The following is a 27,947-nucleotide window of genomic DNA, read 5'->3' as shown; positions in this document are numbered from 1 at the left end:
ACATACACAGACAGACAGACAGACACACACACACACACACACACACACAACAAATTCATTCATTTTCAGACAATGACAGCCATTGAAACCTACATCTGTTTCGCTGGTCTAGTTTTGATAAGAGAATGAATTAAAGTCATATATAGTGGCACTTTATAGATACTTTTTCAATAAAAAAATAAGGTCAATACTTAGAAAAAACTCTTTATAACACACTCTTACAAAAAAAAAAGAATACATACTAGTTTACCCTTTGATGATGTAGCTAAGGCACAACAATAAAGGAGCATAAAAAAAGCATTGAGTCCAGAAAATAATTGCATCTTCACCACTGCGATCACGCAGAGCTTTCCCGCGTGTCGAAAGTGCTGTAGTTGTATGCCTGCGAGTTGACTTTATCCATGGGTTCCCTGTCCTCCCTGGAGTTGAAGTAAAGGTGCGTCTGCGTAACTGGCAGCGACTTCTGCTCGCGACGAGGAGCGACGCAGTAGACGAAAATCATGTTGACCGCGATGAGAATGACGAGGAACCCCACCCACTGAAATATTTTACAAACGCACGAAACAAAATCAACAACAGATCATTAGAAAGCACACTGAGAATGATACACGACAGGGAAACAAAGTTTTGAAAGCATCCAGCTACTCAATGCATAATATGTGATGAGAAATTAGCAGTGTGAAGTTCTTTACGGCAACGCCTTGATCTTCAAGAGTGGGAGGTTTAAAGGTACTGTTAACCACTGGAAGCAGTGTTTTAAACATTGTTCGAGTTATCCCATTTGATGCATATGTGTAGGTCAATTGTATTACAATACATCCTACAATATAAACATTTTGCAATAAACCCTAAAATACGAGGAGACATCACTATATTTCTCAAGAACCATAACTGTAAACGGTTTGTTCTAAAAACAATTTTATTACAACTATTGTTCACATTATATATATTTAATAATTCTTAACATTGATTGTACTGATTAACATTTTTACATTGGTTGTTTCTATCCCTAACTCACATTTCAGAACTACATTTAAGTACTAAAGCCGAGTTTTTGTTTCATCAGCAAATAGTAAATAATGCCTTTAATAGTGGGAGGGTGTCATTATCAATACCTGTACAATAGTAGCCATGAAGCTCTCCGGTGAGAATTGGTACCAGGGCTCTGCTCCCGGCTCTAAGGAGGCTTGGATGGTGTCCACCCCCCACCAGACGATGAGGACGACGGCCTCGATGGGGGCCACCACTCTGCGAGAAGGAGAAGAAAAAGAAAAAGAAGAATGATAACCCCCCCAAAATGGGATGAGATTAGGAGAAACTAGGAACTGATTCACAGACCAACTCAGGATGCCTATAAAGTACCACACTTTCTCTCCATGGATTAAAAAAAAGAAGTGGGAGATTGGTTACGATCCGAACGAGTTCCTCCAATTCAGTTACAGAAGAATAAGCCTATGTGCATGACACTTGTCTACAAAACAGGTTTACTGTTGCTCCATGTCACTGCTGATGACTACTGCTACACAGGTGACTCGGGTCATAACAAAGTCCTTTATATAGTAATGACAGTTTTCAGTCATTATTTAGAAATTTCTTTGTACGTCCGTAGCTTAAGGGAATTTTGCACCATAGATCTTTATGATAAATATTTTGGGATCTGAATCTCTACTTCCGTTGTAACAAAATTTCATTAAAACCATGTCCATTGTAACGGGAGCACCCTGTACACTATATCACTATATTGGTGTAAAAAAAAAGAAAGAAATAAACAGATGCATATTAATTGAAGTATGTACGTACAAAATTTATATGTATGTCTGTATTTGGTGTCTATGTATAGTAACATGTTATCCAATTATCAAGAGGTTGGGTAAAGGATAAGTGGCAGGTTATCTTTCTACAAGGGAATATAAAGGCAGCAATTATAAACTACACCCAGACATATACTACATGCAGCTTTTGTGCAACCAGTGGACACAGTTCCAACAATGTGCGAAAACTTGATACTTACAAGACGAGCACATCGAATATGCCATATAGATGCCAGTCATTGTTGCTGTACTCGTTGAACATGAGGCGGCGGAATTTCCGCACACCGAATCGTATCACCATGTAGAGGAACATCAGGCCCGAGATGAGAAGTCCAAATCCCCAGACAAAGTCCTTTAGAAATACAGTAATAAAAAAAAAGGAAAAAGTCATAAATACAAATTAAGTAATAAAGCAGAAAATCTTACAGCAATCTTACAGTGTTGTTGAGATGCTAGTCTAGGCTCAAGGTTTTACTGATACGGCAAATTTTAGTCAACCACCCCTCCATCCCCTTTGAACATCCTGCATTGGTGTTAACTTTGTGATTGTCATCTTATATATTTCAAATTCTTGCCACAAACTGCTGGAGTAGTATGCAGCCAGTCTTGGTCAGTGATTTGTAAAATGTGAACATACTGATGTGTACTTTTATTTCCATATATGTATAATTTATTTCATGTTCTTGTCTATATCGTTTGCATAATGTGCGCATGTTTAAATACTCCTGTGAAAATCATGTGTATATGTACCTGGCTACTCAGGAAATAATAGGCTTACACTACAGGTATATATGTACATGTAATTATTGATTCTAGATGATGATTGGAACATATGATTATTTATATGTTCATATCTTAACAGCCTCTTGCTCGGAATACCGATAAATGCCTGTCCAAACAAGATCCCACTGTTTAGTCAAAGATATTGCATGGTTATAGATAGCATAACTCCAATGATGATATCTCTCACAGATCTACATGTGGTCTATACAGGACCAAGAGAGGTTAAATGACATTGTAATACTACATTACTTTAAATTGTATTTGTCAGATATTTGAGTGCATACAGACAGACGTTCTGCCAAAAATCTATTGAAGTGCCAAATGAGAGTAAGGTGAGGTTTTGTAATTGTGATATAAAATATGTACAGTATAATGGCACCAAGTATGTAGTCACCTAGGTACATGTAGCAGAATTCACAAGCCTAGCAATCTATCAAAGAGTATGGACTGACATAAACATCATATCATTGTATGGTATAATCAGACTAAATTCTGATATATTGTTCAGCCCAGACAGATACAAAGTTGTGCAATAGCAACGCATGTAATATTGCCATCAAACTGATGTCTCATAATATGCAAAACTCATAAGCCATAAGCAGATAATATCCAATGTACAGCTGTGAGAGTGTGATGTATAAATACAGTCATCTGAGGTCATGATATATGCTGAATTGCAAATCCCACACAAAGTTGCATGATCACTGATACCAACATATATATGTCCACCTAATTGATGTCACATGAAGGCGAGCCAAATACAGAGTCGCGTGATATTGACATATAGTGCATGGTCATTTGATATATGAGACATGCGGACTTCCCAAAGTCCAAGGGATCAGGTGAGAGATCATGTGACTTTGGCTTGCTTGCGGTCACCTGATTGATGAGGAAGTTGAGGTTAATTGCTGAACCGACGCCCAACAGGAAGAGAGCGGTGGAGCACAGAAGGGTTGCAAACTTTCGTTTCACTGCAGAGACAAAGAAGAATCAGAACATTTCAAACACCTAGAATCCAATCCTCATTCAAAGTCACTTCCATAAATGAATATTCTTGAATAACAAATGAAGAGTTTTAACACAAAACGAGCCAACTCCATTCTTGTTAAGTTGAGATATTTGTGAAAAAACAAAGAAAACAATAAGAAAATACAGGACATTTTTAAACATGATTTCCAGAATATTCCTTGTTATGTCACAAGTGAGGTATTACTGGAAAGGTTTGATTTTGCTCTATCTGATGATGAACTTACTTTGAAATGTGTAAATTATGGAGCTTAGCTCATTTTGCAATAAAACTCTTCAAATATACACACATATCTTCTTCTTTTTTTCACACAATTTGAAGAAGAAATATTCATATCATTCACAAGGTACAATATTGGTACAATAATCAACTAACACTGATGACTGAATAAAGCAGACGTGTACATTTTGTAATTAGTGATGAAAAAAACGATTTTGTGTTTTCGAAAACAATCAAGTGGGGAGGGGGGTATCTAATTCCGACAATCCCTCATCGTGAAGATGGCTTTGCTATGCATTACGAGAGTGACTTTCACTTTACTATACCCACTTTGAAACTACAGCACTGAAAAAAAAAACAATCCTAATACTATGCACAAAATAAGTGAGGGTGGAAATTATTCCCAGAATATTCGCAACAAGTTTTGTCTCGAGAATTGGGACTGCTTGAAATTCAAAGATTTTGTACTTTTGCTCACATGCATATATGCACACAAACACTTCAGAAGAAGTTCTACTAAAAATAGAAACTAGATAATGGGGCTTCAGCAAATTAAAGCTAGTTACTACAATTTGTAACCTACCTCCAAAGTCTTCCAAGATTTTCACAAAGAGCTCGATGTTGGCCAGCAGGGAGCTCAATCCAGCAAACATCAGGGCAATGAAGAAGATGATGCAGAAAAATCTGCCTCCTGGAATTTGCTCAAAGAGGAGGGGAAACCTGCAAAGGAGCACCGACAATCAGCAAAATGTAAGAAATGCATTTTTAAGCAATAGATCGAAATATAAATTGAAAGAAGTTTCACTATCCACGGATACTTTCTTCTCAAGAAGTATCAATCTGTGGCAACTCAGGATTCACCTATTTGAAGAATATTGATGATCATGTAATTTATGTATTATTCGAACTTGTAATTTACTTACATGTATATGTTGCTTCTTTTAGGAGTTAGTAGTGTTCACTCGATGTTATCTTGAACTGCAAAGAGCTTAGAATTTTTTTGTAATGGGCACTAAACAAATTCATATTATTGAATAACTATTGAATAAAACCTTGAAGAGGATGTTTGACATTGCGGTGGCGTAATTTTACAAATTGCCGATCTTTGCTGACTGTGACATATGATGATAATAATTCATATATGTGAAGAAAAAAAAAATCCAGCATAAACAAGTTTTCAGAATTACGCTGATACTATCGTATTCTCAAACCTTTTTTTTTTTTCATTACACCTTCATATTTGCACAATGGCAGAGACTGTGATGTCATGGGGTGATCACACAGCTCAGATTTTGTTTTATTTCCAAACCAGAAACACTGTTGACATAGTGCCTTTCAAGTTTGCCCTTCATTTGTCTGATGTTTGCCTGATTTGGTAACGACGAAACATAATGCATAAAAATTACACATCATTGCAAACAACTTGATAAAACAGGTGGATGTATTTGTGCTACAGGCTGTCAGATAAAAGTATGAAACCATGTTTTTGGTTTTGCTACTTAGTGACACTTCCCTAGTGATGGTGAATTCATGTGGACAAAATAATAATAATGATAACAAGGAAAAGTAGAAATTACGCGGTGCGTAATATATGTCCCCGCCGGAAGTAGCATTTAGTAGCAAAATGTACAATATAGGTAAAAAGATCAAGGTCAAAGGTCAAAGAAGTCAAAGGTCAAAATTCTATGTAGAAGTTTTGAAGCCCTCACCTAGTGCCATCACATAAAGCAAACGGAATCGAAATCGGGTTAGAAATGGCGAAGGAGTAGCATTTTGTAGCCAATGTACAATATGGGTCAAAAATCAAGGTCAAAGGTCAAAGAAGTCAAAGGTCAAAATTCTGTGTAGAAGTTTTGAAGCCCTAACCTAGTGCCATCACATAAAGCAAACGGAATCGAAATCGGGTTAGAAATGGCGAAGGAGTAGCATTTGGTAGCAAAATGTACAATACAGGTCAAAAATCAAGGTCAGAGGTCAAAGAAGTCAAAGGTCTAAGTTTTGAAGCCCTCACCTAGTGCCATCATATAAAGCAAACGGAAGCAAAATCGGGTTAGAAATGGCGAAGGAGTAGCATTTTGAAGCAAAATGTACAATATAGGTCAAAGGTCAAGGTCAAAGGTCACAACTGAAAATCTGTATAGAAGTTTCAAAGCTCCCATGTAGTGCTATCATATAAAGCAAACAGAATCAAAATCGGGTTAGAAATGGCGAAGGAGTAGTATTTTGAAGCAAAATGTACAATATAGGTCAAAGGTCAAGGTCAAAGGTCACAACTGAAATTCTGTGTTGAAGTTTTGAAGCTCCCATGTAGTGCTATCATATAAAGCAAACAGAATCAAAATCGGGTTAGAAATGGCGAAGTAGTAGCATTTTGAAGCAAAATGTACAATATAGGTCAAAGGTCAAGGTCAAAGGTCACAACTGAAATTCTGTGTAGAAGTTTTGAAGCTCCCATGTAGTGCTATCATATAAAGCAAACAGAATCAAAATCGGGTTAGAAATGGCGAAGGAGTAGCATTTTGAACATTTTGATCACACACGGACACGGACGGACAGACACACGGACGCAAGGACGGACAGACACACAGACACACACACGTACGGAGCCCGTTTCATAGTCCCCTGCTCGAACTCGTTCTGCGGGGACAATAATAGCATGAGTGATTTTGTTTGTTTTTGTTTTTGTTTTGGGCACTAGAATCACAGAGTGTCAAATAATCACAGATTTTTATACAGCAAACTATAACTCCTTTACAAGACTAAAGCCCCCAAGATATTCTATTCCCAATCACATCATGAATTCTGTCTTTAGTTTTATAGATGAGAAGCAGGCAAGAATTTTCATGACACCATGTTCGAAAATAATACTGCTGTTAGTACTGCTTGACTTTTCATGGGCTATATCAGGATAAACAATCTATGGACACAGCTATACTATCTTTGTGCATGCTCATTCACAAAAGACAATACCACAGTACATTGAAAGCTGATGGGAAGTATGCCAAAACCATTATGGAACCATTCATGCCTGCTTTAAAAAAAACGAAGAAAAAAAAATCCCTTTTGTCAGTGGTAAATTCTATCAACCATTACGATATCTGACTCTCACACTGTGCGCTGGATTCATCATCTTCATGCTGAAAGCACAAAACAAACAAACAGACAAACAAAACACATCCCTTTTCTGAGCCCAACATAAAGACTGTTCCCAGGCACAACCAAAGCTGGTAGGACAAATACATAACAAATATGATAATTGACATGCTTCAAAAGTTGTGCTTTAGACGACAGGGTCCCCCTCCCCCTGGGAGAAAACAAGAATCTGTTCTGAACAAGGGTGAAGAGAACAATATGAGCTACTGAGATGTTTATTCAATAGCAGACTTATATGTGGCTTACAAATGTAATATCCATGACACATATTGCAAGTACGCATGTAGTAAGAATCATGGTTTAAACAAAAGGCAACATCAACAACAAAAAATTACACTTTATTCATATAATATGCAAAAATTGTTACAAAAATAAACAAACAAACAAACAAGCAAGCTCTTTAAAAAAAGGTATCCCAGATGTTACCTGTACAAGAAAACATTATAATTGCAAATGATACTGTAATTATAAACAAAAAATCAACAAGAATTGTGTAGGTACACATGTATACAAAGAAGTGTGGGAGGGGTTTCGTCAACAATACAATCCGCTGGCAATAAAACTTTTGATCTCACCAGGTTTATTGTCAAAGTGTTTTTGCATAGTGCTGCATGACAATGCATTTGTAATGACGGGGTAGTAAAGAAACTCCAGATGCACTTGAATTTTGATTAATGAAGCGAACATGGCAGGCTTCAGACCAAGTGGAACATATATACATCACGAAGCTAAGTACCGCAGGCATAAATGCGAATCTGAAGCAGCGATCATTACCATATGAATGTGAGCCCTGTGTTTGCAGGACCGTTTGTCTTCAGCAGCTCGACAATCTCCGTCTGGGTCCTGTTCTCTGCCATTTGCGTTGAGAAGACAGTGGCGTATGTCAGCATGCCACAGATAAGACTATGGTGGAGGTACAAAAAGATACACATCCACATCGTTATATACATAACAGGGCCCAATATTTTTTTTTTCTCTCACATGCCCATTGGGGAGGTAAAATCACAAAAATATTCTCAAATCTTTACTTGCAAGAACAAAAAAAAAAGAGTACTAGTCGCCAAAATGGCAACAATGAATCAATTGACTTGAGGAGCTTTTGATCTTCATGCTAAAATCAACATTTTACTTGCCTGATCAGAAGAGTAACTACACTGTATTAGCATTCTAATATTTTCAATTGCCCGAGATACAATTTCACTTGCCCCAGGTAGGTGCTAATGCTGCGCCCTGTACATACATTTGCAGAGGTTGATAAAGGGGAAAATGAGTCTTTGAAGATGTGTACACCCAGATGCACAAAATGTTCTTTCTCAAAACAGTGCCACTAACAATGCACTGTACTGTTTCAGGGCAATATTTTTTTTTATTTTGTGTTGTTTTTTATGATAATGCAATACACAATGTCTTCTCTGTATTTCAACTTTTTTACATAGAAAAAAAAAAATCTTAGCTGAGAGCTGATAAATGGTCAGTCTTAATCATGATGCCAGTAAACTATATATATATATATATAATATATATACATGTATATATATGATGGGCTCAATCATAGTGCGTGTGTGTTTGTTTAAATGTTTGGTGTGGGTGCAGTTGGTACCCCATGAGTGATTAACCCATTGGGGAGGAGTCTTGAGTATACTTGGGCAAGCGTCTATGGGAAATGCGTTTTGTGGCAAAATCAAACTGTCCTCAATGGGTTAAAAGCCTCAGTATATCAACAGGTACATTGTATACTTGTGTGCTTGTTTCAGTTGTTACAGGTGCAGTTGGCAGCCCTTTAAAGTAATCCGTATCCTCAGTACCTACGTATCAACAGGTGGCAAGTTAGAACTATATACCTGACCAAGTTGTTGCCGATTGGGATGAAGTTGCCGTAGCGAACGATGCCATGATCAGCCGTCATGTAGGCAGAGTAGGACACAAAGAGACCGGCAGCTGCGCCCGTGTCGAATGCGTTCTGGCTTATGGCATCCACCCACATCCTTGCATTGCCAAACTGGGCTGAAATTTAGAGAAAGAAAGAGAAAGAAACAAGAGACCCGCGGGTCTAGCGCTCACCCGAGTATCGCAAGTTCACCTTTCACGCAGTCACTAATCTAAATTATTCACAGCTCTACCAAAATTTGACCAGGCATTCTCAAGTAGAAGATGAAACTGTACAATAAGGGCCCAAATTTTTTAAGATTCCTTAATTTGGGGGGGGGGATTGGGGCCCCCTGGGGCCCTCTGGGTGGGGCATGGTGCCCATTTTTATAAATTGAGATCCTGACCCCCTAGGGATGCTACCTGCCAAGTTTGATGAAAATACATCATGAGGTTTTCAGGAAGAAGATGAAAATGTACAATTCAGGTCCCCATTTGGACCTTCCCAACCAACCCCCCCCCCCCCCCCCTGCCCCCAAGAGGGGCACCCCTTGATCTCCTATGAACAAACTTGAAAATACAGTCATTAATGTACTCACTCATAGTATTATCTTACCTCTATAACTTCTGATTCTAGAGAAGATTTTTAAAGATTCCTTCATTTTGGGGGTTTGGGGCCCCCCTGGGGGCCCCCTGGGTGGGGAATGGTGCCCATTTTAAGAAATTGAAATCCTAACTCCCTAGGGATGCTACCTGCCAAGTTTGGTGAAAATGGGTCATGGGGTTCTCAAGAAGAAGATAAAAATGTACAATTTAGGCCCCATTAGGACCCCTCCTCACCCCCCTCCCCTGGGTCCCAAGGGGGGCACCCCTGATTCTGCCATGAACAAACTTGAAACTACAGTTATCAATGTACAAACTCATAGTATTAACTTAGCTCTATCACTTCTGGTTCTGGTTAAGAAGATTTTTACAGATTCCTTAAGTTTGGGGCATTTGGGCCCCCTGGGGGCCCCCTGGGTGGGGCATGGTGCCCATTTTAACAAATTGAGTTCCTAACCCCCTAGGGATGCTACCTGCCAAGTTTGGTGAAAATGGGTAATGGGGTTCTCAAGAAGAAGATGAAAATGTACAATTTAGGCCCCATTAGAACCCCTCCCCACCCCCCTCCCCTGGGTCCCAAGGGGGACACCCCTAATTTTGCCATGAACAAACTTGAAACTACAGTCATCAATGTACTAACTCATAGTATTAACTTAGCTCTATCACTTCTGGTTCTAGAGAAGAAGATTTTTACAGATTCCTTAATTTTGGGGGGTTTGGGCCCCCCTGGGGGCCCCCTGGGTGGGGCATGGTGCCCATTTTAACAAATTGAGTTCCTAACCCCCTAGGGATGCTACCTGCCAAGTTTGATGAAAATCGGTCTTGGGGTTTTCAAGAAGAAGATGAAAATGTAAAAAGTTTACGCACGACGCACGACGGACGCCGGACGAAGGGCGATCGCAATAGCTCACTTGAGCCTTTGGCTCAGGTGAGCTAATAAAAAATATAGTGAGACAGATTATAGACAATAACCACACACATTTAATAAAGGAATGACATCCCAAAATGCATGTTGGTTGAGTGAATGCAGCCATATTAGTAGAATACAGCAGTGACCACTTGAAGAAAATTGGACAATCCGTTCAAAATTTTATGAATTTTTGAAGTTTTGGTGACAAAACTGGTGGTTCAGGAGACTACTACAGATCATGACATCTCATATACACAATGATATAGTGAAGATAAAGAAATTCAACATACAAGTTGTAGTTTCACATTTCTAGCATAATGAAAGAGCACTGAAATCAGGGAGAAGAATATTACCCTCAACATAATATATCAGTAACAAGTCCAGTGAATGTGAACTTTTCATATGAAATAATATTTTGTGGAATTTTCTTTAAAGTATTATAGTCTTCCTCAACAGCATTTCAAACCCTTCAGAAGGAACATTCTTTATTGTGCCCTCCAACACAAATTGTGTGTGGCCATTCTTTGACACAATCATATCAAGCTGAAAGTTAAAACTGTAATTTCATGTCTGTTGTTAATTATTCTTTTTTTATTGGGGGGGGGGAGGGTAAATAATAACTTGCATAGCCTTTCAGCTTTAATATCAAACTTTACTGTTGATTTCAGTCACTGCTATGTACTCTCGAAGAATTCATGATCAGCATATTGAATGCCTCTCCCTACTAGTAACTGCCAACCTACACTCAGCAAGGAAGAAAAGAAAGAAGATCTGAATGACATTTCATTCTAATTCAGATTTCATTTCACATTTAAAGGTAAAATCACATAAGACAAAACTCACTGGAGTGCAATCATTATCCATCCACATAAATTTCACAATATTCACAGTCATTGGGGATGTACACAGAAACGCCAAAAAAAAAAGAATAGTCACATGACTTGATGAAAAATATCAAAAGTGACATTAAAGAAAATAATGTGATTTTTGCCAACCTGGTATGTCGCAATAGTCATTTCATAAAATTGTAATAGTTAGAACTCAGTGCCACAAAATGTGTATCCTTATTGTGAAATTCCATATCATTCGTTTTCAGCTCCAAATCAGTATAGTACTTAACCATGACTGTGCTGAGTGTACATCTTTTGTAGCTTTTAGTAAACTGTTGTTAAAGGTGCACTTACCCCAGTCGGGCGTGAACATAAAGCGGACACCGCTGATTGCGTCGGGCAGCGTCATGCTCCAGATGAAGCAGACGACGACGAGGACGAGGAAGATCGAGACGATGACCGAGCAGACCACCTCGATGCTCTTGACCCCCCAGAGGACGGTCAAGCCGGCTAGCAAGATGGCGACGGTGTGGTAGAGAAGTGGCCAGTCGGAGTCCTGATGGACACAAGATCACAAAAGTGTAATGCAGTTTTGAGGATTCACCAGGAATAGACCGATTCTATGACGCGCTATGTGTATTTTTGGCATGGGAAGCGCCATTACGCAGTATCTCAGCCGACCTTCCCCCCTCCCCTCTCCCCCACCGCCTTCCGCGCATGGAATGAAAAACTGATGCATGGTTGTTTTAGCCAATAGGCGTCTCGTAATGAGTGCACGAACGCTTGCTTAGTGCGCGAACCTTTGTTACAAGTGCGTGATAAACATGTTGCCCGGGGGTGGGGGAGAGGAGGGGGGGTCGGCTAAGACACCTCAAAATGAGCTCATGGCTGCGCCCAGTGCCACGAATTGTCTGCTGCCCTCAACGAACCCGAATCGGTCTATACAACACTGCAAAACTTTCATCTTTCTTTCCTTTTTGCTTTATTCAATTATTATTACTATAATTTTTTTTGAGCTGCCATGCTGGATAGAAGGTTTGTTACCTTCACCAAGAAGGCTACACGTATGTTTCAGCCAGCATTGGTTTGTTTGTCTGTCTGTCTGTCTATTTGCAAAATAACTTAAAAAGTTGCGAACAGATTTGGCTGAAACTTACAGAAAAAGTCGATAATGACACTATGAGCAGATGATTAAAGTTTGGTAGTGACCTGGATAACTGTCTGAATCAAGGATACCTATCTTGTATTTATGACTTTTTTTTTTTTTTTGAAGGATTATCATTGGTAAATACATAGGGCCAACAAAAGAGGGAGTTCAAGCTGCGCATATTTGAGATGTACATAGGCGCATTGAGGGCGCATTCTAGGTGCAGTGTGCAGTATAAAGCTGCTGAATGACGTATACTCCAGACACAGCAAAAAAGCTTCTTTTAATCATTAGGAAATAAGGGCCATTTTCAGCATGTGTGTATGGATAGAAATGGGCTACTTGGCAGAGGTCTGTGCTCTCAGAGTGATTTCATAGTTTTGAATAAATTAGGACAAAAGGGGTTTGCTTGAGGATCACAGTGTAACTATCATTCATACTGATATACTTTCAAATACAAAGTGTACATACATGACTTTTTGTACATCTAAATTACATAAAATGTCAACATGCTTACAGGTACTTTCAGGCATATACTGTACACTGTCCTGAGAGTTTCAATAGTTTGCTCAATTTTGGGAGCTCTCATCCATGGAAACAAAACATGCCCTAAAAACTCAGATTGTATAAATACAAGTGCCTCTACTCATATGACTATCGAATTGAAATAAAAAACAGACAAAGTTTCCTGTTGATAACCTTGATTGGGGCATTATTGAGCGTTGATTTCTATGTTGTCAAAGTTTGGAAAGTACAGGTTCATACCACTGTATAACTTTACTAATCAAAAGAAATTGCGTTTTCACTTTTGCCCGTCATCGAACTGCCATTTTCCCATTAAACTGCACCTTTTCACATATTCCATATTTTTTTCTCTATTTTTTTCGGGGGGGGGGGGGGGGGGAGGTTGGAGGGAAAGGGGGTGGGGGTGATTTACTGATTTGACTTGAAGGGAGCATGAGAACTTAGTTATGGTGCAAACTTGTAACAGCCAGCATGCTTACAAAATGTGTTATAATTAACCTCTCAGCATATCCCAGCCACGAATATCAGAACAAACACTTGATGAAGATTTGGGAAGTTTGTTGACACATCAAACAGGAAATTCTGCTACATCATGGCCAGTCACCCTCTATGTTTTCTGCCTCGTCACTGGCAGCTCGAATATGCTTCGTGTTGTGACAATGTTTACATCCTGCCCTGAATTGGTTCCAGTGTGGACTACAACTAAGTACAAATATTCCAACTAATTATCTGTGTTTTAATCCTCAATATCATGTAGTCATGTAGCATTAAGGCAGAGCTTTGTCAATGCCAACAAAGAAAAAAAAAGTTTTGTACGACACCCATTCTATCCTACATTACATGGTGGGCATGTTATTTTGGGCACTATGGTTCACCAGAAACTGAAGAGCACCTTTAAACCTATAAGGTTCACTGGACAAACAAACAACTATAACAAACAAATTGCATGCACTCAAACCAAAAATGTAGTGCAAAAGAGAGACAGTACACAGATGATAATACACATAATGTACAAGCAAAAACAGATGCTGGTCATTCTTGTGAATTTTTGCCCAAAGGACTTTATAAGTGGCAATATTGCAGGCAAATACAGTGTAGTCGTTTTACACAGGTCAATTCACATATCACATTCAGCTGTATAAGACAGTGTTTACATGTAGCTCTATGCCATTAGATGAAATAGGATGATAGCCTTAGATTTCTGATAAAAGAAAAGGAAAATATGGACAATAAGCAAATAAAGATGTTAAGATGGGAATTTTTACTTCTAACAATAATACCAAATATGTCACACATTCAATGATAATCAGTGTAAAAATAACAAAGTGAGATTCTAACCACGGCAAAGTCTTGAAACGTTTGGTTGCTTGCAGTCAGGCTCTCGGGAAGGTCGTGGCCAATGTAGAAAATGAGGTAGTAGATACACCAGCCAACGATGACACAGTAGTAACCACTATAGATGGGGAATTTAGGTTGTAAACATTTATGGGTGTTGCACAGGCAAGTGTACACATGTATCTGGTCAATTCTAGTGGAAAAAAACAACAGAGGACTTTGCTGGCAAATATGAATAGAAGAAGAACTAGACGTACGTTGTATACAGAATGAAAGCAAACAAATGAATACACATTTCAATGAGCATGTGTACAGCTTTGGTTTAAAAAAAAGGACACAACAAGAGAAAACTTTAAGTCATTGTCATATCTGGAATCTTTCATGGAATTTTGGGTTCATCACTTGAAATGAAAACAAACCTTTCTTAAAGTCTACTACTCCATAACCAGCCACTACACACTGAAAAAAACATAGCAAGAATTAATTGCTTTTTAATAAACCAGTATATTACAAGAGAGTCAATTCTCAACTTTCATTGGCAAATTACCTTTTAACCCTGTGCATGTGAGATTCTTAAATTCCCATTGAGTTTGCACAGGACACAGCAGATTAAACTATGAGGAGCTTTAGTCTGACTTGATAAGACATTGACTTTCTGTGCCAAGTAATGAATCTCATGCATAGAAGGTGTATTTTGTCATTATGTCACAATGTGAATAAGAGTTTCTACAGAAACTGGTATGACCCAACTAATAACATTTTGCATGGTCTAATGATTATAACATAGTTATCTATATTTGTATAAAGAAAGATAATAATAATTCAATTTCAAAGCATACATATCAAGCCAGGGGGGGAATTAAAGCACACATTAAATAAAATGTACTATAGTGTATTAAACTTGCAAATATCTCATGGTTTCCAGAGACATGCTGCTTGAAAGTGATACCCAGTATGACGAAAAAGCTTGAGGTTGAACAAATCTGTACCTTATTCCGAAGTCAACGAGGGCCACCCAGGCCCCCGCCCAGCCGTTCTTGGGCCCGATCAGCTCCGTGAAGGCCCCGATGGTGGCCTTCTTGGTGTAGCGCCCGGTGCCATACTCGATCAGGATGAGAGGAATGGACCAGATGAAGAGGAAGACGACCCAGACCAACATAAACTGGAGGCATCCTGTAAGGCGTGGTCACAAAAAGGGGAAAAATTCTTGACTACGAGGGCGCAAACTCCACTGTAAAGAAGAGTATGGACCAAGGTGTGTAGACAGGCAAAATAAAATGTTGGGGCTAAAATATCCAAAGATCCTTTTCTTGAAACTGTTTTAGGAGCTGATGGCCCAGGGCTTGTGCAGAATCTGTCTACATGGGCCTACCTTTTGCCACACATTAAAGTTTGATATTGAGATAACTGAAATTTAGCATTTCTCGAAACATATTTGATAATGCATACATTGAAGCAAAAAAAAAAAAAAATCTACCTTAAAAGAGAAAGCTCAACAGCCCTAAATAAAATACTAATAATGATAATGATAATAATAATGATAATAATAATATTAAGTATCATGATAATAATACTAATAGTAATAATAATAATAATAAGTATCATAATAATAATACTACTACTACTACTAATAATAATGATAATAATCATTATTATAATAATGATAATAATAATGATAATAATGAATGTATTCCATCAATCTACACATGTACAGTGATAGGTATAGTACAAGAGGTTGTGGCTGGGTCATTCCACAAGGTTTATTAAAGGCACAATTTACCATTTGCAGATAAAACAAAAACCCACCATTAGTGCTTTAAAATAGTTCAAAAATAGCAAGTTGGGGATGGAAACAACCACTGTAAAATTTGAATCGGTCAAATCGATGTTAAGTATTGTCAAATATATACAATATGTGAACAATAGTTATGATAAAAATATGTGACCCGCTACAACAAAATGATCCTAAAGTCGGGCGAGGTCGATTATTTGAAAACCGCACGATATAATCCCCTAATCTTTCTGCTTTAAATTGATATATAACACATTTTATAGAAATAATCGGCTGCGGAGATATCGATGTTTAAAAGAGAGCATGTCGAGACGTCTGGAAAATCACTGTTTCGAGAAAAGCGCCCTAAAAGTCTTCCTTTCGACGAAATCGCGATCAAGGGACACGCCAGTTAGTTTTCACCTCTGGACAATAGAAGGTAAGCCCTAGCAACCCCCGAAGAGTTCATTCAAGCACATCAACGTCGGCGGTCTCCTCACCAACCAATCAGTGACCAGGATGTGAGAAGCAGCTGAGCATAGCGCACCCGCCCGCAGGCACCAGTCGACTGGGCAGTGTGCGAGCTTCACGCTTCGGTTAGCAGCAAGCAGCAAACTGACCAATGAGATCACTCTGGTCGTTGTTAGGGGCGGAACCTATCTGTGGCGCTCAATCCAAATTTTCGAACCAGTTTCTGCTTCGTTGAAACGCCAAAAAACATGGCTCAGAAAAACGCTATTTTTGGGTCTTTCCATTGATCGTTTTGCTTCAAAATTTTGACAGATGATAGAAAACATGTTAGACTCCCATAATATATCAAAATCAGAAAATCGTAAGTTTTGACCAATTTTAATGCTCTGACTTCAAACTCGATTTTCACGGCTTCGACCGTGCGCGACTTTAGGACCTTTTTGTTGTAGCGGGTCACATATTTCAAGACTTAACCGTCTACAGTTACGGTTTATTGAGAAAAATACAGATATCTCCTTATATCTTAGGCTTTATCGCGAACATTTGTGATAGGATGTTTTGTGGTACAAGAGACTTATGCATTAAATGTGATATCTTGAAAATTTTCTAAATCACTGTTTCTGTAGTGTTGTAGACCACTAATGTGGTCTAGCGCCCCCTGTTGTTGGAATGTACTGTGAACACACCAGAAATGACAGATTAAACAGCTACAAGAGAAACGCCAGATTCGCCGTGATATTCTCTTTATTTGGGTCGTCCCAGCTGGTAGTCAGTAGATCTGTTACCCTCTAACACCAACCACACAACTCTACAATGGCGACGAGAAGTTTGTAATGTGCTTACGAGCCCATGTTTGCTGTAGATCAGCGGGCCCCAACGAATGCTTCCACTACGTGATAGCGATGCAGTAATTCATCCCTGTAGTCCCATGCATTGTCTTCCATGGTGTCAACGTGTGCATGACGTCGTCACATTACAGTGAGCTGAGTGAGTACCAGTAATCGTAGCCTTCGTTTGTTTGAATACGAGTACACAAGTAAAATGAGTGCCTTACCAGCTTTTCCACCATTTGTTGAGACTGCATCCGTGCTCCAATTGATCACCATCAACCAGGTATCTACAAGTACCACTCTGACTGACGAAATCTTCACGAAGTATGCCACTCTTTTCCAGGGCACGGGAAAGGTGAAGGGAAAGCAAATCAAGCTACACATCAATCACGAGGTGAGACCAAAGCAACAGAAGCATCGTCGTATCCCGTTCCACACGAGAAAGGACGTGGAGAAGGAACTGGAGAGACTAGAGAAAGAGGACATAATTGAGAAAATTGATGGACCTACACCCTGGATCAGCCCCATTGTTGTAGTACCGAAATCTGACGGTCAGGTACGCATTTGTATTGACATGAGAGAAGCCAATCGTGCCATAGAACGAGAGAGACATCCAATGCCAACACTGGATGAACTCATAGAGGATATGAATGGTGCAACAGTCTTCAGCACTCTCGATCTCACAGCAGGCTACCACCAGTTTGAGTTACATGAAAGCAGCAGATACATCACAACATTCAGCACTCATGTTGGCCTCAGGAGATACAAGAGATTGCTGTTTGGGGTCAATTCGGCTAGTGAAATTTTTCAGGCTGCCGTGGCTGAACTCCTGAGTGGACTAGATGGTGTGAAAAATGTGTCAGACGACATAATCATCTACGGGAAAAATCAGGCTGAACATGATTCCCGACTGAAAGCAGTGCTAGATCGACTCAACTCTCACAATGTCAGACTCACGAGAGAAAAGTGTCAATTTTCACAACCCTCTGTGACATTTTATGGCCATGTCTTCAGCAGGCAAGGATTGAGCCCAGACCCAAGGAAAATCGAGGCCATAATCAATGCTGACGCCCCTCAGAATGCCAAAGAGATGAAGTCACTACTAGGCCTGGCATCCTACATATCCAGATTCATCCCGGACTATGCTGCACTTACAGCACCCCTTCGAGCATTGACTCATCAGGATGTACAGTGGACTTGGGGAGAGCCGGAAATCAGAGCATTTGAGAAACTGAAAGAGGTACTGACAAACGCACAGACAATGTCATACTTTGATCCAACCAAACCCACACTACTGCTGGTGGATGCGAGCCCCAAAGGCCTTGGTGCAATGCTCTGTCAAAACAACCAACCAATTTCGTATGCAAGTAGATCTCTGACAGACACAGAGACCAGATACTCCCAGACGGAGAGAGAGATGCTTGCTGTTGTGTGGGCAGTGGAACGGTTCCACCTCTACTTGTACGGTGCTCAATTCCAGGTCATCACAGACCATAAACCTCTGCTCAGGATCTTTGAGAAGCAAACCCCGATGTCTGCCAGAATCGAACGGTGGAGACTGAGACTGATGCCATATAACTGCAAATTGGTGTACAGACCTGGCAGAGATGAGGAAAACCCAGTCGACTACTTGAGCAGACATCCAGACAAAGTAGAAGCACACTCACCAGACAGAGATAGCCAGTACCTGAACTATGTCTGCAGCCATGCAGTACCCAAAGCTATGACATTGGCTGAAGTTACGCAAGCCACACTGGAAGACGAGAATCTCCAACTTCTGATGACAGCCATCGAGACACAGAGACATGAACATTGGAACAGGCCAGAACTGAAGCCATACCAGTCAAGCAAAGAACAATTTTCGGTGCATGAAGGTGTGATCCTCAGGGGAAACAGACTAGTACTCCCAACAAAATTGGTCAACAAGGCAGTAGACCTGGCCCATGCCTCACACCAAGGAATAGTGAAAACAAAGAGCCTCCTCAGAGAAAAGGTTTGGTTCCCAAGGCTGGATCAGATGGTGGAAGAAAAGGTGAGGTCATGCATACCTTGCCAAGCTGCCGTATCAGATGGAGCTGAGAGACCAGAACCCCTCAGAATGACGGACCTCCCAGATGGACCATGGCAAGAAGTCTCGGCTGATTTTCTCGGTCCACTACCATCAGGTGAATACCTGCTAGTTGTAATCGACGAGTACAGCAGATACCCGGAAGTGGAAATAGTTTCTTCGACATCAGCCAAAGCAACTCTTCCTGCCCTCGACGCTATATTTGCTCGACAAGGTGTGCCGGTTACCGTCAAAAGTGACAATGGACCTCCATTCAGTGGCCATGAGTTCAGTGCATTTGCCGATCACCTCGGGTTCAACCATAGGAAGGTGACGCCATACTGGCCTAGAGCTAATGGAGCTGTTGAACGGTTTAACAGAGCCCTTGTGAAAGTCATCAGAACAGCTCATACTGAGAGACGAAGCTGGAAGCAGCAACTCTTCAAGTTTCTCAGAGCTTATCGAGCCACACCCCATTCGACAACGAATTCATCACCGTGCCAAGCCCTGAACAGACGAGAGATGAAGTGTGAGCTGCCACAAATCACGCTTCCCCTGCATGAAGTGGACGCAGAGAGCAACATGAGAAACAGAGACAACATCCAAAAGGAAAGGATGAAACAGTATGCTGACAAAGCTATGAACAGCAAACACAGTGAGGTGAAAGCAGGTGATGTTGTACTGGTCAGGCAGCCAAAGTCGTCAAAGGCTAGCTCTCCATTTGACCACAGACCACTGATCGTTGTCAGCAGAAAAGGCAACTCTGTCGTAGCCAGGAGAGGTAACTACGTCACAAAGAGGAACATTTCGTTCTTCAAGAAGGTGAATGCAGAGGTACGCCATGATGACGACCCTCCTGACTCTGATGTCGACGACATCGCAGACCGACGAGACGTCGACATCGATGCTCTACCTGCAGATGACAACGCAGGCGATGTCAACCAACCCCAACGACCGTTCCGGAGGACCCCAGTGCGACGATCTGGTAGGCGACGTCGAATGCCAGTTCGATTCCAGGACTACGAGATGTGAGCGTGACGATCCGGTAGATGACGTCGACTGCCGGTTCGATCCTACGACCATGAACGTTGAGCGGTTGCCGTATTATTTTGTAGATTTTAGACCTTTTGGTTTTACTTGTTTAGTTTTTCAAAAAAAGAAAAAAAGAAAAAGAAAAGAAACAAAAAGGAAAGATTTGGTGAACTAAAGAGTTTGAACATTCAGGAAGATTGAATGGACACTACATGAAAGTTCATGCTGGACTTATGATTGCATGATATGAACTTTGGACTCCACAATCCGCGGTCATTTTACGCTATGCTGATCCGGTTGCAAGTATCCTGCTCGGTACACCACAATATTGAACTCTGAACATTGAACATTGAACTCTGAACTCTGAACATTGAACATTGAACTCTGAACTCTGAACTCTTTTTTGTGAACCCAACAATCTTGTTTTATTCACCAGATTGTTATACATATTTTTACACTCTCAAGATATGGCGCTTATATTAGACAATTACCAGACTGTGAAGCTTTTGGAACGTGAAGTTCACCCTTATGCTGTCAAGTGTTTTAAGCACTTCGGTGTTTTAAGAGTTATCGTGTTTTAATTGTTTCAAGTGTTTCAAGCCAAAACTTCTGGAATTCTGGAGTTATTTCGAAAGAAACCTTTTGAAAAAAAATGATGAATAAGAAACCATATTTCTGATAATGTGCATTGTACAGACACAGCACAGATTTCATACGTTTCTGAAAGAATGGTTTTGTATAAGTTTTAATACAAAAAAAAAATGATAGGATGTTTGAAGTTAAAACAAAAACAAAAACAAAAACAAAAGGAAAAGGGTGATGTAGTGTTGTAGACCACTAATGTGGTCTAGCGACCCCTGTTGTTGGAATGTACTGTGAACACACCAGAAATGACAGATTAAACAGCTACAAGAGAAACGCCAGATTCGCCGTGATATTCTCTTTATTTGGGTCGTCCCAGCTGGTAGTCAGTAGATCTGTTACCCTCTAACACCAACCACACAACTCTACAGTTTCCAAAGGTAAACAGGACCTTTAATGATTAATATTATGACACTATGATGTGTTTAATGTCACTTGAAGACAGAGCCTTTTACTTTACCCAGGGCAGTAATGTGAGGTGATGACATCATCTCTTCACACATTATATACAACACTGTGATCAATATCATTATTCTGCAAGGTGCTACATACACATGTAAGCACTTGCCCAATTACCCACCTGCGCAACTGAAAGTCAATGTCGGGCAAGTGTTCAGGAATATTGTGGAAAAATACTTTGAAAGACTTTTGAAGCCACCTTTTTTGTTCCCTATCCCCTCCCAAACCCAAGAAGTCAACCAAACATACTCAAGCACTACGATAAAGACCTTCAAAGACATGTAGACACAACGCACTATTACATAAATTTCATTTCAGCAACTTTCCAACACTTTCGAACATACACTGTAAAGAAGTCCAATTGCAATGCAACACCAACACTTGATCGGACCAGGGAGGTGCTTTCATCCCACCTGCCTGATTGCAACAAGTTTGTCAATGTGTTGAATAAAACATGTGAATTTATATGTGTTGTTTGTTCAAATGATCATGTTTTATCAAACCCTTGGCTTACAAGTGATTTTCTATTATTAAAACAATGTATTGGCATAATTATCGTTTTCTTGTATTTTTGGACTTTCTTTTTGGGCAAGTAAAGTTCATGTCCGGGCAAGTGTTCTGCAACAATTTGAAAATCTGATTGCCTGACTGGGCAAGTGGTTAAAAAAAAAAAATAGAAAGTTATGTAGCACCCTGTTCTGTGAAAACATATATGTACATGAAATTCTCGAATAGAATTCCCTGAGTATCTAGTACTTTAAGTATTTCAAGTCTGACTTTGCTGAAACATGATCAGCAAAATCTATTTGACTCTGACTTTGAGCTGTAGAAGGTAAACATGAACTTGAAGAGCCTCCAACCACTTGAAATATTAAAAGCAAACAACATCCTCATTTTGCAAGTCAATGGGGAGGAGAAGCAGATACAGGAAGAAACTTAAAGTATGTGTATAACTGGCACCACAAGTTGTAATACTACAACTAGTTTCAGTTTCTGTGCCACCATTGCTGGCTGAGAAAACTACTCATAGTCTTCTCAGCAGGCGATGGCAGTACAGAAACTTCAAAAATTCCTAACCTTTGAACAGACTGTCTGATCTTCCTCAAACTTTCACTGATAAATTCTACTATTATATATAGCTGCATTATCTTAATCAAAAATATTAAAGGTGAACTTGTCCTTTCATGGAGATGAAGAGACTTTATGATTCAAATAAGTCGAAAACTATAAAGTTTGCGGTGGATAGTTGTCACAGTGATTATGCCCACAATTCTATGAAAAAGCTCACCTATTGTATCTAGGCACCGAGGAAATATTATGATACACATCTTGTCTTTTTGATACCATTATCCCCTCAAGAAATTTACATAGCTGAGTTCTTGTCAGCTGGCTTACTTGATATTCGTACACTGTTTTCATTGTCTTTAGCTTTTATCAGAAATAACTTGCTGTCACTTTTGTGTTACTATCACCGTACAATCTCCTTTGATCAATTTGCATCACAAATTTTTTGCAAGGTTGCTGTTTTGATTTATTTGCTAAAATAGTACAAGTGGCATTCTAAGACGAAGCACTATAGGTAATCAGAATGTGTATTATACTACAGTAGTGTGTGTCAGTGTGTGTGTGAGAGCGAGTACATATTTCATTTCTATATAAACAAAATCAAAAGTCTGCTATACAAGCGTGGCTTCGTCGATCTCCACTCGAGTACTTCCAGGTTTGGAATTTTAGTTAAAAAGTGTTCAGTACAGGATGTCAGCTGAGTGTGTGCAGTACATTTCTTTACAGAGTCACAGCTCTTTCAAAGACATACAGTTGTAGGCACAGTATCAGCACTTATTTGCATGAAAACCTTGGTGGTTCTCTACACATCTTTTATCCATCACATGAATGTTCTGGAAACAGATGGAAAGGGGAGATGTGGAAGTATTGTTAACACCCCCACCCGCACCCCCACATTTTGTAGTGGATATAGGGTGTGTTTTGTTTGTTTTTGTTTTGTTTTTGTTGTTTTTGTCTTTTGACTGTCTGTGGATTTTGGGAAAGAAGTGGCAGCACACAACAAATATGTGAATACCTTTTTTTGTTTGTTTGTTTGTTATTTACCCATTGTCATTGGGTCAACCACCCCCTCCCCCCCCCACCCCCAAGGCTAAATCCACCCCTGATGCAAAGGGAGTTATCCTAAAATCAGCATTTATGTGGAATTGATGGGAACTGTCTGTCATTCTGGAGCGTACATGTAACTATCTGTTATGTGATGACATCACATTATGAATTTATTATCAATTTACTATTTAAGTATTTAAATGCTGTGTGTTTGCAACCAGAAGTGAATAGTACTGGGCTGAGCATGGTGTAGATCACTATACAAACCAACCTCAGTGTAAATGCACCAGCACCTCTTCAACTGTCAATGGAAAAGAATTATGTTTACACTGGAGATACATGTAAATAGTGTATTGATCTTGTGGCCCCTGGGTTAGTGTGTATGGGTGTGTGTGTGTGTTTCTGTGTGTGTCCTTTTTTTTTCTTTCTTTTTGGTGGGGGGGGGGGGGGGGAGGAGGGGGGCATTTGCTTCTGGTCTTTTTGCACAGTCATTCTCTTCCCTGCATGGGTTAAGATTGTGGCCGGTTTCTTCTCTTTTATACTGCTGCATAGTGTATGTATTGCCGGGAACTTTCACATCATACTGTTCACTAGGTTATTTGCCCTGCATTTTCTTGTCTGCTGTGGGCTCATGAGTCACACACCACAAGACCCATCTTTTAAAGACACACCAGTACACATCAGGGCTAGCACTAATTACCTTAGAGAATCAGCTAACTGAAAAACCAGATATACATTGTATAACAAGCATGCAGTTTAGCTTTGCAAATTTCATGAGAGTCAAAATTTGCAATACAATATATCGAAATGCACACATAAGTTCTTCTACGTACATTAACGCATTGAATTCCAGTGGCCAGTCACAAAAAATTTCATGCCGGGAAAATATCTTGCTTTAGCTTACAGTATAATATACTGTACGTATAACAAGTAGATGATCAACAAAATCTGTATTCAGTTTTATTCTTTATCTTCCTGTTCATAGACAATCACAACACTTCAATGTCGAGTAGTTTACAAACTGTACGAGTATATAATTATAATTAGGTCTTGATTGATAATTGCTGTGCATAAAAATGGAATCATCATGACAAAGCAAGTACCTATAGATACAAAGTTTCCAAGGTCAAGTTTACCAGATAAGATACATTATGTACAGCTACAAATGCTTCCACACTTTGCTGTGTTTGTCTTCCTTCTTGGGACATACAGTAAAATCCGATACAAAAGACAATATCTATATACAATCCATCAATTGATATCATTAGTAACAAGTCACCAAGCAATGACACAGTCAAGAAGGTAGTACAAATGTTGTGTAAACAAAAAATTTCAATTTCCATCAACTGATACAGTGTAGGTTAGGCTGCCATTTTGAAAAACCTTGAAACAAGGGCAACTAGCGAATCACACTGCTAACTGTGTGCAGGAATTTCCCTAGGTCTGTTTGTGTTCATAAAATGTCTCGGTGACTTACAGATAGACAAATATAGCATTGTGAACTGGGATACAAATAAAGTTGTGTATTTAAACCAAAATTGGCCTTAAGAAATGTACCTTGATTTTGCTATTGGCAGTGGATTACCAACACATGTAATTTAGTATCCAGTATCTCTGGAAATGTTTTATGAGTATAACTGGTAGACTCTGTGTAAAGGTCACTTTTTATTACCAGTGATATGTCAATAACATCATCGAGCCAGAAAGGAAGATGACACTTTTGGTCTGTTTACAGGCAAACTATTCCTAAAGGAAACTGTCTACAGGTACAATTGTACAAGCTGTACCTGGGCATTGCATGAAGAACAAAACAAACAAACAAACAAACAAACAGAAAGTTGTGACTTATTGTACAATGTATGTACTAACAATTTTGAAATGCAAATCTATCCAAATGTGCTCAAAACCAAGCAGCTGCAAAAGAACTATAATTTTAATATCTAAAGTTATAAAATGCACATTATCTAGATGCATGTCCATTCAAAACATGATTTCACACAACCATTGCTCCAAAAGGCCTTGAAAAAAAAGTTAAAATGATTGTCAAAAATCCTCAAATCTAATACATGGTAGGGGAGGATATGATGATTTTGATGGTTGCAAAATGTGCCGGCCATCATAATCTCCAAGTTACCTTGGTCTCCGCTGTTATTGGCCAGAATGCGTGGGAAGCGCCATATGTTTCCCGTGCCGACCATGCATCCTATACATGTCAGGATCGTGCCAAAGGTCGTTCTGAAGCTACCCCCAGAATTCATTCGGCCGGACTGTGGTTCATGCTGTTGTTGTTAGTGGATGAAGCAAGAAAAAGAAAGAAAAAAAAAAGAAATCAAAATGATTGTAATTCAAGCAGGGAAATAAGCATTACTTTGTACAAGGGTACTAAATTGTAAGTCCACAAAATTCTGTTATATTACAACTTTTCCAACAGTGTATTTCTTTCTTTCATTCTGCATTGAGCACTCTTTGTGTGACATTGATAGTACAATCTTTCAAAGACCATTAAAATACTATGTCAGTAAAATCATTTAATCGCAATCTATGTGTCTGCAACAGTTTGGCAAGTAAGGTGCTACTGCATGTAACTTTTTTGAAGCGTTGTTCTATAAACCTTTAGCCCAATATGAAATTATAAAACATTTGGGAACATTTTGTAGATTGAAATGCATGCTCTGTGACAGACTGTGTACCATACATACAAATGACTAAAACTGCCAAGAATTACATGTATCAATTAGCCATTTGCTATACATGGGCTTTGTTAGTGGTAGCCATTCACTTGGGTGGACAAGTGACATTTGTATTTGAAACATTCACACTTGCATGACATGCAGTTACTTACAAAAATGTAGTCTTATGGACGCTACTTATCAGGTTGCAAACTTCATTTTCTTTACATTAATTATTTATCTTTTTTTTTTCATCTTTCATGATAGTAGTGATGATTGATAACAGTGGGGATAATAATGAAAATGAAAAAGTGCTACAATGTAACTCCATGATTATGCCTTGTACATACATGTACATATCCGATATATATACATGTACGTGTACCTTAGCTGATCTCGAATCCTAGAATCAATAGATAGGCATAAAAGTGGATTTACCAGGTACATTGTACTAGAATAAATGTTTGATAGATTCATTGGTAGCCAGAATTCAGTACAGTACTGCACAACTCATCAATGTAGGATAAAGAAGATGCATGACAACTTAGAGTAAACAAAGGAAGTAATGAAACACTTTAGAAATCTCATTGAACAAAATAATTTGCATAATATCATATACAAACAGTGAACGCTAATTTGCTAAATTACTACTGTTTGAGTTTATCATAATATAATCAAAGAACTGGAATTTGACAAAAATCAATGGAGGACAGGTCATGAAAAACTAGAGGAAGAATAAAAGTGAAGTTACAATGCAATTTGCTGTTCACATAAATCATTTGTACAGACCTAAGAGTATGTATAGATCCTAGTTGTCTATGGTACATGAAAAATAATGAATAAATGACTCTTAATCTACATAAAGCAAATTTATGAAATTGATATTAATGATATTTCATAACATATCTTTGACATGTGACTTTTTTCATTTTATAGACAAACTTTGAAAAAAAATGCCCACAATTGCAAACTTTCGAGCACCATGTTTATATCTTGTAAAACTTGTCCAAAATAGATATTTTTTTTAAAATCTTCTGAAGAATGACAAAGCAAATTAGACGTCTAGTTCATATTGTTCTAATTGATAAAATTACTTTTGTGGGAATATTGAGTGTACAATATTGTAGGATCAAAAATTCATGCAATATACGTATACAACTACTTTTGTTCTACAACGATACAAGATTAAAAAGAAACATTTGTGAAGCAGAATTTGTTAAAAAATTGTTTCCATACCTGGGGCTGCAACGGTGTCGTGTCAGTTGCTTCATCCATACCGAAATTTCTCACTGAATAGCAGCCGAAGTGCCCAGTTCTCTACACAACTTTGTGATTTCACTTTGGTGCCTACAATTGTAGGTCGAGATGGTCGAAAGATGTATGGACCACTGTTTATACAGGGTACTAAGAGTAGTAGTAGAGCCCTCTCAATCGCAGTGTCATTCCAGATTTTATTGCTACATGCATGCAGAATCTAAATACAGACTGAACACCACCAAAGTCCAAATTTTTTAAGCTACCACTAGGTACTAGACTCTAGTAGTGTACCCTTCGAAAAATATTTTTGGGATCTAACGTTAGAGCCAGAGGTCTAGAGTATTCTGAACTCTTGAACTGTATGGAAGTGGTAGAAGAGAGCCCAGGTCAAATCTCCTGGCTTGGCGAGGTCTGTCTGCTGCTACAGTACTGGTTGCGTTCAGTCAGG

The 27,947-nt window shown here is 39.1% G+C and overlaps 1 protein-coding gene across 1 annotated transcript; it reads right to left on the bottom strand.

Annotated features, from left to right (window-relative positions):
- Positions 1-228: 228 nt before the first annotated feature.
- Positions 229-27,517, bottom strand: LOC139736986 (uncharacterized sodium-dependent transporter YocR-like). The gene is made up of 12 exons (XM_071647659.1): positions 27,479-27,517; positions 25,708-25,852; positions 15,199-15,382; positions 14,213-14,327; positions 11,557-11,758; positions 8,835-8,997; positions 7,768-7,896; positions 4,424-4,560; positions 3,474-3,565; positions 2,012-2,163; positions 1,116-1,248; positions 229-538 (listed from the first exon to the last, which is right to left on the bottom strand). Exons 1-12 carry the CDS (start codon positions 27,515-27,517, stop codon positions 338-340), a joined length of 1,692 nt encoding a protein of 563 aa, XP_071503760.1. The 3' UTR covers positions 229-337.
- Between the last annotated feature and the right edge of the window lie 430 nt (positions 27,518-27,947).

The sequence above is a fragment of the Diadema antillarum genome, unplaced genomic scaffold (genome assembly GCF_040938485.1).
Source record: "Diadema antillarum isolate AM-2024a unplaced genomic scaffold, OU_Dant_1.0 seq00000675_RagTag, whole genome shotgun sequence".
Classification (NCBI taxonomy): Eukaryota; Metazoa; Echinodermata; class Echinoidea; order Diadematoida; family Diadematidae; genus Diadema; species Diadema antillarum.
The sequence above is the reverse complement of the archived record's forward strand: the minus strand, read 5'-3'. Positions and strand labels throughout refer to the sequence as shown.

Excerpts from the sequence above, each read along its gene's own strand:
- LOC139736986 (XM_071647659.1), bottom strand. The coding sequence starts at position 27,517 with ATGGATGAAGCAACTGACACGACACCGTTGCAGCCCCAG. Across the intron at positions 11,759-14,212 it reads CGTTTCAAGACTTTGCCGTG|GACTCCGACTGGCCACTTCT; the intron begins GTTAGAATCTCA and ends TGTGTCCATCAG. Across the intron at positions 3,566-4,423 it reads AATCTTGGAAGACTTTGGAG|TGAAACGAAAGTTTGCAACC; the intron begins GTAGGTTACAAA and ends TTGTCTCTGCAG.